Here is a 12948-nt window from a genome sequence, read left to right as displayed (position 1 = left end):
AGCGTGGGATGTTTAGTTCAAAGCCAGAAATGAGGTGCCTTTCTGTTCTGAGGGGGGCAGCAGAGCAAGGGAATACACATACAGGCTAGCTAAGCTATAGCAAGCAAGGGCAAATCTAAGTGGATGTTCAGCATCAACAGACTTTGGTCTCTGAGATCCTCCACTCAGCATCTGCAAAATAGACAGGGGGAGGCAGGTGTGGAGGGCCAAAGCATTGGACCAAGGAGGGTTGCTTAATCCTTCCCCTTCCAGCTCCTCCTCCCCTTTACCTCCTCCCGCAGCTGAGGTTCCCAGGCACACGTTAGCCGCATCTGGGGGGGAAGTGGCTGGAGAACGTGATGCGTGGGGAAGGGGTTAAGCACTTTGCTCCATCCTCTTGTGTTCCATGTTACACCCATCCTCGCTGCTTTTTAGATGTTTAGCAGAAGCCTGAATGCCTGCACTTGAGTCTCCACAGAACATTAGTTCCACCCTAAAAATGCTAGCATGCGGTATGACTCAAATAGCTGTCTTGTGAGGTGGGGTAGGACAGGTGTAGTTAGGGTGAGGAAATGAAGAAAAATGAAATCTGGGCTAGATTTTGGTTGGGCTGCGGTAATGTGGGATTCAGAGTTTCAGAGTTGCTCCTGTTCAATTGGATTTTCTCTGGCTATTTTATCAGTATTTCCTAGTCCATATTCTTATCCACTCAAGTATCCACCAAGTACCTGAATTAATTAAGGCTGCAGTCCTAGCCACACTTGCTTGGCACGGAGTAAGGCCAGCCTTATGCTCCTTGTACTGAGCCAGACCATTGGTCTATCTGACTTAGTACTGTTGACACTAACAGGTAGCAGCTCTTCAGGGTTTTTTTGGCAGGTGGTGCCGGGGATTAAGCCTGGGGCCATCTGCATGCAAAGCAGATGCTTTGCCCCCACAGCCCTTTCCCTGTAGAATGAATATTGTATTGTAGAACCAATTACCTAGAGAGGTTGTGGGCAAGCAGTGGGACTTGCTGGCTGGGCTCCTGTTCAGGGTACCAGTCAATGGTGTTTTTTTCCAGGATACTTCATTCCATCTCCTCCCCGCTGCCTCCTGGCCAGTTTTCCGTTTTCTCCCCCAATAGCCCCCCAGCCTTCTTTGGCCACTGACCATGCCCAGTCATTTGGGGGCTTTTATTTTTCCATCTAAAACCTTTTTCCCCCTAAAGCATTTCTTTTGCACTTCTGCAAATCTTGGTGTTCCCCATGAGTGTGCTGATCAGTGGTGTAGTTGTCTGGGGTCTCAGGGGGTCTTAGTCCCCTTACTTTTTTGGGAGCAGGGTCCCTGTCTCCAGCATCCTACAAGCCACTGAGAAGAGTCTTCTAACATGCCTCCTTGTTTTTTCCCACCAATCAGAGTTAAAGGAGGTGAGTCGGCCACTGAGAAGACTCTTCTCAGTAGCTAACACTCCCCATTCATGCTTTTTGGCTCCTAGGAATATCTGGTGTTGTGAGAGAAGGTATTAACAAGGATCTCATTCTCAATCCAGCAGGGAAAAGGGGGGAGGGAGCGTGGTGGTGTCTATCATGAAGGGACCCTACACGTCTGAATTTGCCACTGCACGACTGATGCTGACATCGGTGCTATTTTGGCTGCGTCAGGAGTCACATTTGTAGATGGAGTTTATTTTATTTATTGTAATGTACTATAAGGTTGGCTGGAGGAGAAGGGCATTCAGGGGACAGCCCAGTTGGAGCTGACCTAGAGGTTGTTTGCCTCGCTTCCTCTCCTCCTTCCTCCCCACAGGGCAGATGGTGTCTGTTGGCCCTGAGGGGAAGGGGGCAGTCCGATGGAGCAGGCCCTGATGGGGAGCTTCCAGCCTGCAGGTCTGATTAGGTTTGGCGCAGGTCCCAATGTGGCCTTCGGGGCCATCTCCCACACCCATCTCAGGTGCGGGGCCAGTAGAGACGCGGCTTCCAGTGCACTGTCTGGAGCCTTACAGTGCACTCCCCATTCTGCTATGGCAAGGGAGGCTTGCTGTCATCACCGATCACCTGATAGGCACTCACTTCGAGCCCTCCGGGATCAGCTGCGCTGCAGAGTTCCCAGCAGGTCCCAGCAGAAAATGGAGCCTGAAGCCAGCACCTGTCAGCTGGGCAGCAGTAACTTCAAGCCCAGCTTGTCATTCTGCAAAGGAAAAATGGGTCACCTGATGCCATAGGTGACTGGCCCACCTCCCAAAATGGCTTGCCGAGAGCGGGGGAACCGAGGATCCGGCCACTTGCCAGATCCAGTTTCCCACCTCTGGTGTGTAGGATTATAATGAGCAGGGAGCCAACATTATTAGGAGGGGAGGAGGATCATAGATGCAGAGAAGCTTGCATACCTGCGCTTGTTTGCGTGATCCCTTCTCCAGCAGACCTTAGTGCTGATTTCTATACTGTGGACCGATATTTTCCTGCATCTCTATTGGCCAAGTCCCAGAAACCATTGCCACGGCACAGTCAAAATGTCCACTTGCTTATACATATAATGGGAGTTTGGCACCAGGCAAAGCTGCTGACTCTGCACCAAAACTCCTCCCACGTCCGCTCAAAACCCTCAGTTCAGTCCTCCCATTTCTGGATCATTTTAAGCAATTTCGCTGTGCACGTAGGGACATTTTCTTCTTGCCTCTCTTGGGAGAACTGGTTTTAAAAACTGGGTGGGTGATGCTGCAGGATGGAGGGTCCCGGCTGCTGGTTTGACAGTTGCCACTCCATCCCACCCGCCCCCCATCGCCATGAGCAGGAGAGGCCGGCTCTTTCTTTGCATGAGCTCAGCCTAACACAAGGCCAACAGCTGAGTCACGATCCCCAGGAACCAGGGAAACTGAGCCAGAGAGGGAATGATTAACTCTCATCCCCTGCCCCTCTCAATTCACCCTGACTTCTCTGCACTTCAAGGACCAAGCAAGGCAGAATATCACCCCAAACAGCCTGCCAAGTCCCTGCTTTAGAAACACTGTTGCATGACGTGACTGTCACCCAAGCACCCAGCGTGCCTTAAGGGCTGAACTAACAACCAGGGAGAGACAGGCGTGGGGCAAGATAAACAGTGACAGATAAGACTGCTGCCAGAGCAACACAGATTCACTGGCTTGCCTTTGAGAGAGCTCCTGTTTCCAGAGGAAGACTGACCAGAGACCTGTCCATAGGGAAATTCATCTCCCTTCATTTTCTCATCCTTCTGGGAGTCCCCCAGGATGGGTATAATTGCTCCTTACTGTAATGGCAATTTCTCCCTCTGACGGTTTAAGAAATAACCACGCCACGCACCGCAATGAACCTCAGTGTCATTGAGTGAACTCTGATACACCCCTGAAACCAAGCAGAGACTACAGGACAAAGTGTGATGTTAAGAAGTAGTATAGAGTGGCTACTGGCCCGTCAAAGAAGCATCTTCAAAGGTGAAAATGTTGTAGCAATCTCCAGTAAAAGGCAATAGGTTCAGGAATAAATAGCTCATAGTAAACATTTTCACACCATTTGTTCTGGGTCATGTGAAGCCAGGGTTGTGAAGGTCAGGCGTAGGTCATGTTGGTTTTCTAGATGGCATATGAAGAGTGATGGCAGTTCAGAACTATATACCTTTGATTAAATTTGAATTGGCCAGCCTAATGAAAGAACTAGGAAAGATCCTCAAATGCAAAGAGTATCACTGAACACCAAAGTCAGGATCATTCTGACCATGGCTTTCCCGATCTCTATGTATGAATGTGAAAGTTGGACAGTGAAAAAAGCGGATAAGAGAAAAATCAACTCATTTGAAATGTGGTGTTGGAGGAGAACTTTGGAGATACCGTGGACTGCGAAAAAGACAAATCATTGGGTGTTAGAACAAATTAAACCAGAACTATCAGTAGAAGCTAAAATGATGAAACTGAGGTCATTGTACTTTAGAAACATCATGACAAGACATGACTCACTAGAAAAGACAATAATTCTGGGAAAAACAGAAGGGAGTAGAAAAAGAGGAAGGCCAAACAAGAGATGCCTTGATTCCATAAAGGAAGCAAAAGACTCGAACTTACAAAATCTGAACATGGTGGTTTGTAACTGATGCTATTGGAGGTTGCAGATTCATAGGGTCGCCATAAGTCATAATCGACTTGAAGGCACATAGCACACACACGGTGAAGCATGCTGGGATTTATTTGTTGGAACTAGCTGCTATCGCTATCTGTTCTTCTGCTATGCCTTTCTCCTTAACATAAGAAGAGCGCTGCTGGGTCAGACCAACAGCTGCTGTAGCCCAGCGTTCAGTTTCCCACAGCGTCCATCCAAGGGCCACCAGCAAGAGATGAAGGCCATAAATAACCTTCTCCCACCGCTGTTCCTCCAGCAACTTTTATTCAGAGACATGGTACCTCTGATTCTGGAGGCTGCATATAGCCATCGTGATTAGTAGCTATGGGTCACGTCTTGTGGATGCTAATTCCAAAGTTTAAGTATACATTAGTTCTCAGCCTGTTATGCAAATGAAGGTTGATACCTTCTAAATTAGGGGAAGCCTGTATTTGAGTTTGCCTCTCTTTGCTTTGGATTCCCATGAAAGGGAGTTGCTTTCCTTTTACTAGCGGCCAGCAGAAATGAAGGGGATGGATTCGTAAGCGAATAGGATTCTCTGTTGCTGTGCCTTTAACAGAGCTTGCTGTGCAAACAGACTTTGGCTGTACATAATGCTAAGCCAAGCCACGGCTTAATGCAAACACATAAACACATAAACGTGTGGGCCCCTGGTGAGGAGATCTCAACCGCTTTACTCCTCCTCAGTCTTGCTGCTAAGTTTGACTTAGCATGTTGTCTGAATCTGGGATCATGGTCTGCCTCACTCAGACAAACCATGAGCTGTAAACCAAGAACAAACCTCTGGTGACCTCTGGTCACTTCTCTCCCCCGAATCACCCCCCCAGACAGAAACACTTTGTTATTCCAAGGGATCTCAGTAAACATCAGTGCAGCAGAACTAATCTGAGCTTTGAAAAGCACATAGAGCTGAAAGAGGAAGTGGGAAAGAGTGTTTCTTTTCCAACTTCCTCTTTGAGCTCTGTGTTCATTTCAAGGGAGAAAAAAGTAACCCTCTTCCTGCCCTCATGACCAAGGGGACTGTGAGTGGGGAGGGCTCAGAGGCTCACCTTGACAACCCTGCTCTGGGGTGACCCTCAAATACAAAGGCATCTAGGGGTTCCTGTTCTGTACCTGTAATAGTTACGGAGTTTTCATTGTTTCATTTTCTGACAAGCTGCACCTGCTGAGCGTCCTGCTTTTATGGTTGAATCAAAAGTAGAGGAGCCCTCCCCTCTCCCGCATCTGTTGGTGGTGAATTGCTGGCTGCCTTGGCTGTGATTCAACCTGAGCTTCACAGGCAATTCTGAAGCTGGGAGTGTCCACCTATCCCTGCTCCTCCCCTCCAGGGGGTGACGCAGACAGACAGCTGCAGCCCCAAATTAGCCACCCACAGCCCCCGTTTAACAACAAGCTTGGCTGCTTGCTGACAAGTAAAATTAGCAAATACACGGCTCAGTCCCGTTGTGCACTCCAGACTCTTGGCTCCTGTGAATGATTTGTGAAAAGAGAAGTGCCAGAGCTCATTCCCAGGGCAGTGAGAACTGGCTGCACTGGGCAGTCTGCGCATGCTCAAAGCTGCTCTACTTTCCAGGGAGAGGGAGGGGGGAACATGGCTAAGGGATGAGTGGCTACTAGTCTTTATGGCTATAGACCACTGCAAAGATCAGAGGTGGTCCAGCTGCACCCCAAAACTCCTCTGGAGATGTCTATTTCTCTCTCCCGGCCTCTCCAAAATGTTTCTTGGCAACAGCTCAAGAACATCAGACCCCCTGCCCGTCCTCTGCTCCTCCCACCGAGCCTGAGTCCCTGATCTAATAAATAAATACATCTTTTGTTTGCAATAAAACATGTAAATTAGGTAGTGTGCTAATTTTCCTAATTTGAACAATTTACCCAACATGCAATTGGGCTTTCTTCAGCTTAGCCTTGAGCAATACATCATTTAAAACAGTGAACACATTTAAAGCCAGTGAATATGTTACAACCATTTGGCAAGGAGAGCGAGCGGGAGGGTGGATCAGTTTCCACTGGGAGAGTTGACAACCTCTCTGAATTAATGTTAGGATCATCATTTCCCTTCTGGGGTGTCTCTTGGGGACAGGGCAACCCGATTGCAGCTCGGAGGCCCTGTCTGCCTCCTGACATGTTCAGGGCTCCTGGCAGACTATGCAGCCGCCTGCTGTGCTCTTGTGTCCCATTTGTCCACTCAATCCTTTGCTCCCCCTCCTCCCCTGCCAGCTGCGGGGTGGCATCAGAGCCCTCCTGGCTTCAGCAGGCACTTGGAGCAGTGCAGCAGCTGCAATCTCCCCCATTGCAGGAAGACATTTAAAAGGAGAGATGGAAGTGGCATGCATGTAGAGGCGGCCCTACCGTTGGGCAGACTGAGGCAGCTACCGCAGGGTCAGAGCTTGGAAAAGTTACTTTTTAAAACTACAACTCCCATCAACCCCAGCCAGCATGGCCACTGTATTGGGCTGATGGGAGTTGTAGTTCAAAAAAGCAACTTTTCCAAGCTGTGTCCAAGGGTCAGTGGTGTCGTGAAAGGACAGCAAATAGCTGCTTCTTTAATTATTGTTGTATTTTTTACTGTTGGAGGTAGGGTTTTCTTCCTCAGTTGGCTTGTTGTAACAATTGTATATGCTGGGTTATCATTTCTGTGAGTACATTACGGCACCCTTTTAATTACGGTCTTCTGCTTTATGTTCGGCTTGTTGTAGAGAAGACTCTTATTTATGCATAGATTTATAGCCACAACAACTTGGACCAGTCTTGGGGGCTGGGAGGTGGCATGACATTTCCTGCTTCACCTCTCCTCAGGCAGCAAAAATGTCTTGAGCCAGCTCTGACGTCTGGCACCGCTTGTTAATCAATTAATTAATTAAATTTATATCCCACCCTTCCTCCCAGAAAAAGTACATGGCGGCAAGCAAAAACACTGAAAGCACTTTATCTTCAAAACAAACAAACAAAACCTTTACAACATATTGAAAGAAAACATCTTTAAAAACAACTTTAAAAACATCTTTAAAAGCAATACCAACACAGATGCAGACTGGGATAAGGTCTCTACTTAAAAGGCTTGTTGAAAGAGGAAGGTCTTCAAAAGGCGCCTGTCTAATATTTAAGGGGAGGGAATTCCAAGGGTTGGTGCCACCACTCTAAAGGTCTGCTTCCTATGTTGTTAAACATCTTAAGAGGTGTGAGTCTGAGAGTAAATTGCCCTAAAATGACAGGTGATCATGCCTCTTCCTGATATACAAATGGAGGGTAAAAATTAATCAGGCGGAGCAATGCTTCTCAGTAAATCCCAGGCAGGAGCCTTAAGCCACAACTTCCCAGTTTAGCAGGTCATTTTCCAGAGACACAGGACACTAGCGATTAAGTTTTGGAGAACAATTCAGCTGACTTGCGGAGGGGCCTCTCCTGTGCCTTTTATTACTGGAGTGAAACCTCACTCAGCTGAAGCAGGCTACCCATGCCAGAATTAATCAAAATCCACTTAGATTTCAGGACACTAAGATTGCCAAATGGCCAGAAAATAAATGGTCTGGCCTGCTCCTTTGCCTTTAACAGAAGTTTGACAGGCTGAAATCGGCAGGCAAACGGTTTTTTTTAGAGGAAGATAACCATGTTGTACTGCTCATTGCAGCAGATCAAAGCACTGCTTGAAGGGACAGCTGCAGAGGGCTGTTTAGAAATTAGCACCTCTTCACATGACCCGCCAAGCTGAATCCACCAGCCTTGTGTCCTGTAAAGGGGTTGACAAGGGCCTCCTTTTGTGATCCCTGGCAGGTAGCAACATGCCAGGAGGCTTATTGAGACTTCCCTGCTCTGCCCTGCCCTGCCAGGCAAGGCTGGGAGTCTATATTAAGCTTGATGGTGCCACATCGTGGAGGCCTAATATAAAGTAGGTGGTAGGTTGCCAATTCCTTCTTTTTTGACAGACGCCCATATGCCTTTAAGAGCTGCATGACAGGGAGAGATTCAACAGATGCTTTCTCACCTCCTGTATTTGCAATTCGGTGAGATTAAAAAGCTGCACCTCTTAGAACACCTCCATCAGGAAGGAAGTTGGCAGAAGCGCCTGGAATGTAGCGGCTTTGGGGGTGGGATTTTTCCCCACCTTTTCCCACTGCTTGGTAATCTGAAATTCAACAGGTGCAGTTTATCCCACTTCTCCCTGCATTGCCATGGCTGGGAAAACCCATCTCTTGAATTTCTGCCTGTCACACAGCAACCCTAGTGCCAACAGCGTACTCAGGATGTTTTGCGCGATGTGTCGTTTCTGCAGCTGCCAGGCTCCCCCCCCCTCGTTTCCCTCTGACTGACAGCTCACCCTCCTTCTTAGGCGTAGCTGAACAATTTGCCATTGCCGAAGCCAAGCTGAGGGCCTGGTCTTCGGTGGATGGGGATGATTCCAATGATGAATCTTACGACGAAGATTTTGCCACTCCCACCGACACAACCCAACCAGCTGGTAAGTGAGTGGGGGGCATATCTGGTTGCATGCAGCAGAAGTAGACTGCAGTGGGCCTCCCTCTTTTCCCCCCACTTGCCAGGGTTCCTTATGGTCATTCCAAAAATCTCTTCCTATTTGGGGGTAGGGGAGAGAACAGCGTACATCAGGGATGGTGGGGTGAGGCTCTATATTTATTTGTTACATTTATATCCCACTTTTCCTCCAAGGAGCTCAAGGTTGTGTTCAGATGTGGTTCTCCCCCTCCCAATTTTATCCTCGCAACAACCTTGCAAGGTAGGTTAGGCTGAGAGACTGTGACTGGCCCAAGGTCCCCTGGGTTATTGGGGATTTGAATCCAGTCTCCCAGGTCCTAGGCCAGCACTCTAACCACTACACCACACTGGTCCTCCTGGCCTTCCAGATGCTGCTCCATCTCCCATTGTTCCTGACCATTGGCCACGCTGGCTGGGAGTTGGGAGTTCAACTGTATATGGCTGGGCTGCACGTTCTCCATCCCTGACATAAGTGGTGGCTGGTGCCCATTGACTCTGGTGGGGCGGAAGGCAGGGACACCAACAGTAGATGGAGATGGAGCCAGTGATTGGTGGAGCCAGAGTCAATGACAGGCAGAGCGAACGAGGTCTGCTTTGGCCCCCATCCTCCTCCCTGCTGAGTTCTACAAGGGCAACACTGAGACGAAGAGGAAGGAGACAGCCAGGACCACCCTCTGGTCTGGTTGTAAATAAGAAGGCAGAGAGATTGGGGCTGGGTGAGGGCAGACTGAGGTTAGTGGGGCAGCACCCCATTTGCCCTAATACACCAGCCCATAGGGCTGGCACCAGGCATGACTGGGACCTTGGGCACCAGGGCCCACGGTTCAGTGGCCCAACCACCCCGATACAGGCGGTGTGGGGCTAAAAAGCCCCTACATGCCCCACCTGATTCTTGTGTCGTGTGAATGACGTGCACACATAGCAGGCATGCTTGCCATCAACCAAGATGGTGGTGACTGCATTAGTGCCTTAGGGAAGCCCCACTGCCAGGGCCGGCACCAGGCATGACTGGGCCCTTGGGCGCCAGCCTGCCCCAGGCCCCCTGCTCCCAGCCCCTCCTACAGACTGTGTGGGACTGCTCCACCTACCTCTTCTCCCTTTCTGTGAATGCCCTGTGCGCTGGGCACACAGGTCGCTGCCATCAACCAAGATGGCGGTGGAGGCTTCTCTAAGGGAATGATACCCCTGCCGCCATCTTCGTTGATGGCACGCATGCATGCTATGCTGCGTGCGCGCACATGCCTGCCATCAATCAAGATGGCGGTAGGGGCATCAGCACCTTAGAGAAGCCTCTGCTGCCATCTTGGTTGATGGCAGCTGCGCGCACAGCACATAGGGCATTCACAGAAAGAGAGGAGAGGTAGATAGAGTGGGTGGGCACCACAGGCCTGCACGGTCTTTAGGGGGGGCTGGGAGCTCCATCTCTGACCTGCGGCAGGGTTGGGAGTCAACCCTGCCGAGGATCGCAGAAGGAGAGCGCTACCCCCACACCCAAAGGAGGGGCTCTTTAGGGGGCCCTCGGCCAGGGTCCAACCTGGCCGCCTTTTGGTGCCAGCCCTGCCCACCACCATCTTGGGTGATGGCAGGAATGCGTGCACGGTGCCCACAGCATTCACATTAATGGGAGAGGTAGGTGGGAGGTGCGTGCAGACTTATTGAAGCCCACACTGTCTATGTTGGGGTGGTGCCTGGAGCTCCCCCTCAGTGACGCATGACAGGGTCAGGTTGCAGGACCTGATGCTGCCTTGGATCACGGAACGGGAGCACCACCCTCCCACCCTAAGAAGGGGCCCTCTGTGTCACAGGGACCCTCGGCCAGGGCCCAACCTGGCCACCCTCTGGCACCGGCCCTGCCAGCCCCCACCGCCTGGCATACTTGTTGGTGTGTGATGCAGCTCCCCAAAAAGGAGAAGTCACTTCTTGAATGCTGAGCCAAATCCCCCAGGAGAGTCACAAAGAGCACAAGCAAGATCGTCCTAACCGTCCCTTGTTGTTTATCTCCAGCGTCAGGGAACTGGAAATATTTCTGAACATGGAAAACCCATTGCCAGCTGTTGTTGCTGATCTCCACTAAACAACCCTTTCCTATGGCCTTGCAGCTGCACCCTTTTTCCTTGAGCACCTCCTTCCACCCTGTGGGTACATCCCTCCTTGATGAAACAGCTATGAGGTGCTATCATTTAATCAAGGAGAGTAGCTCTGAGCATATAGGGAGTTCCTATCCTCTCACCACATAGCAAGTGCAGCTGGTCCGCTCCTCCAACCCTGGCACATACTTAGAACGAAAGGATCTCGATCCCACCCACTCACTGCACTGAGAAAGGCACCCCCAAATGATTTTGAGGCCCCCCACAGACACTATATCAACCACTCAAATGGGTGAATTTCCCAGATGGTGTATTCTGGGGCTATGCCAAGCTCAGGCATCAGGTTTTGGTTTGAGAATTGGCTGGGGTTAAAAGCCCCAACTGCCTTTTGCAGACGGGGAGATGGGCATCACTCTGTACCCTCAGATGTTGCCTGTTGGGCTGCAGGTCTTGTCCGGTCTTCCTCTCCCTCCATTGCTTGTTTGCCCTTGGCTTGGCCTCAAGGATTTGCTGGGCCTCCAGAAGCCTTTGCTCCCAAGAAGAGCCCACAGCTGGCGCACGTGTGTTGGCGATTCATGTGATCCGTGTCCTTCTGCGCGAAGAAAAGCGCTCTTTTTCCCTATCATTAACTGCCAACAGAGAATCTGGGCCCATTTGCATATCAAAGAAAGTCAGTGCTAATCTGCCAGTGCGGCATCTAAGGAAAGTTCTAATTACTCTTTTGTATAATTAGAATGAGTGGGCAATAGAGAGGAGGAGAGGGAGGCACGCATGGGAAGAACGCTACCTCTCTGGTTGCAGGAGCAAACACCATAGGGGGAGCCAAGTCAGAGAGCCACATGCTCTCACACCACTTGGGAGGATTACCCTAAGCCATGCAAAAAACAACAACTTTTTAAAAAAATTATGAATATATCTTTCTTTTTTAATGAATGGAATCATAAAGCTTTCACAGTTAGCTATATATGGCCAAAATTCACACAGAGCTGATTGAGGACAAACTCTTTTGACTGACAGCTAGGAAGCCAGCTGTGCCCACAACACATTAGAATGGCAGCCTGGGCAGTTGGCTAGCTGCATTTGGTCAAACTCCCTGTTATTTGGCCATTGACAGGTATTTCCTGAGATCCAGAATGCCCATCTGTAAATTGCAACATGTGCTCTACCAGGACAACCCCACCTTAATACTGATTGGGGACCACGGGTGGGGAAGTGGGGAGATTTGCTGGAAAGAGGTGCTTTTTCTCATTTATTTATTTATTCAATTTGTACCCCACATTTCCTCCAACAGAGACCAGGGTTCGAATCCCCACACAGCCCTGAAGCTCACTGGGCCAGTCACTGCCTCTCAGCCTCAGAGGACGGCAATGGTAAACCGCCTCTGAATACTGCTTACCATGAAAACCCTATTCATAGGGTCGCCATAAGTCGGGATCAACTTGAAGGCTGTCCTTTTCCACCACTACTCCCTTTATCCTCACAACAACCCTGTGCGGTAGATTAGGCTGAGAACTGATGTCACCTAGTGAGCTTCATGGCCAAACAAGGATATCGGCTCCTGCTGGGAGGAAGGGCGGTATATAAATCAAATAATAAATGCATAAACAAGGATATGAACTCAGTTCCCCTGGCCCTAGTCTGACACCATTATACCACGCTCTGGCTCTTTTATCTTCCCGCTGACTGTAATGGGAGGGAATGAACCATGCCAACCCCAGGTTTAGGCACAGAGTCATGCCAGAGAAGCAAAAGCACACAGGATGTGGCATCCCCACCCCGCCACGCCGCTTTTCAAGCTACTCTGCCAGTGAAACATCGCCAGTGCAACACGTACACCGGCTGAGCTTTCTGCAGGCAGGCCGGGAGGGGGTGAGCTTCCAACCGTGTGAGTGTCAGCCGACCAACCCCGACCTCTGTCTCCGCCAGCGGAGTGGAGCTGCTGCTTCCTGAGGCCTCTCAGCGGCGTACCTGTGAGGGCACGATTACTCTGTCGATTGCATTGCCATTTGCTCCCTAGCTCTCCTGCAATCAGAGTCTTACAAGTCCCCCAACATTTTGTAAATGAGAGTAGGGGGAAGGGCACCCCACCGCCATGCTCACGGCTGAGGGTCACTGCTCCAGTTTGCCTCTTCCTCTGTGACATGTTAGGTGGTCAACTCCAGGCCTTTGTTCTTTTGGGGAAGGTTTTTCTCTGCATCCTTGGCTGGGGGGGGGAGCTCTGACAATTAAGCTGGTTTGCAACCAGCGTAGGCAAGATGTCAGGCTGGGCCTATAGGGCA

The 12948-nt window shown here is 50.1% G+C and overlaps 1 protein-coding gene across 1 annotated transcript in view; it reads left to right on the top strand.

Moving 5' to 3' along the window:
- The window catches only part of FAM131A (family with sequence similarity 131 member A), a 55704-nt gene that overhangs the window by 40182 nt on the left and 2574 nt on the right, over positions 1-12948 (top strand). The window contains exon 4 of the mRNA XM_061634520.1: positions 8419-8547. Coding sequence (XP_061490504.1) covers positions 8419-8547 — 129 coding nt within the window. The remainder of the gene's footprint in view (positions 1-8418; positions 8548-12948) is intronic.

The sequence above is a fragment of the Rhineura floridana genome, chromosome 7 (assembly GCF_030035675.1).
Source record: "Rhineura floridana isolate rRhiFlo1 chromosome 7, rRhiFlo1.hap2, whole genome shotgun sequence".
NCBI lineage: Eukaryota > Metazoa > Chordata > Lepidosauria > Squamata > Rhineuridae > Rhineura > Rhineura floridana.
This window is presented reverse-complemented; position numbering and strand designations above follow the sequence as displayed.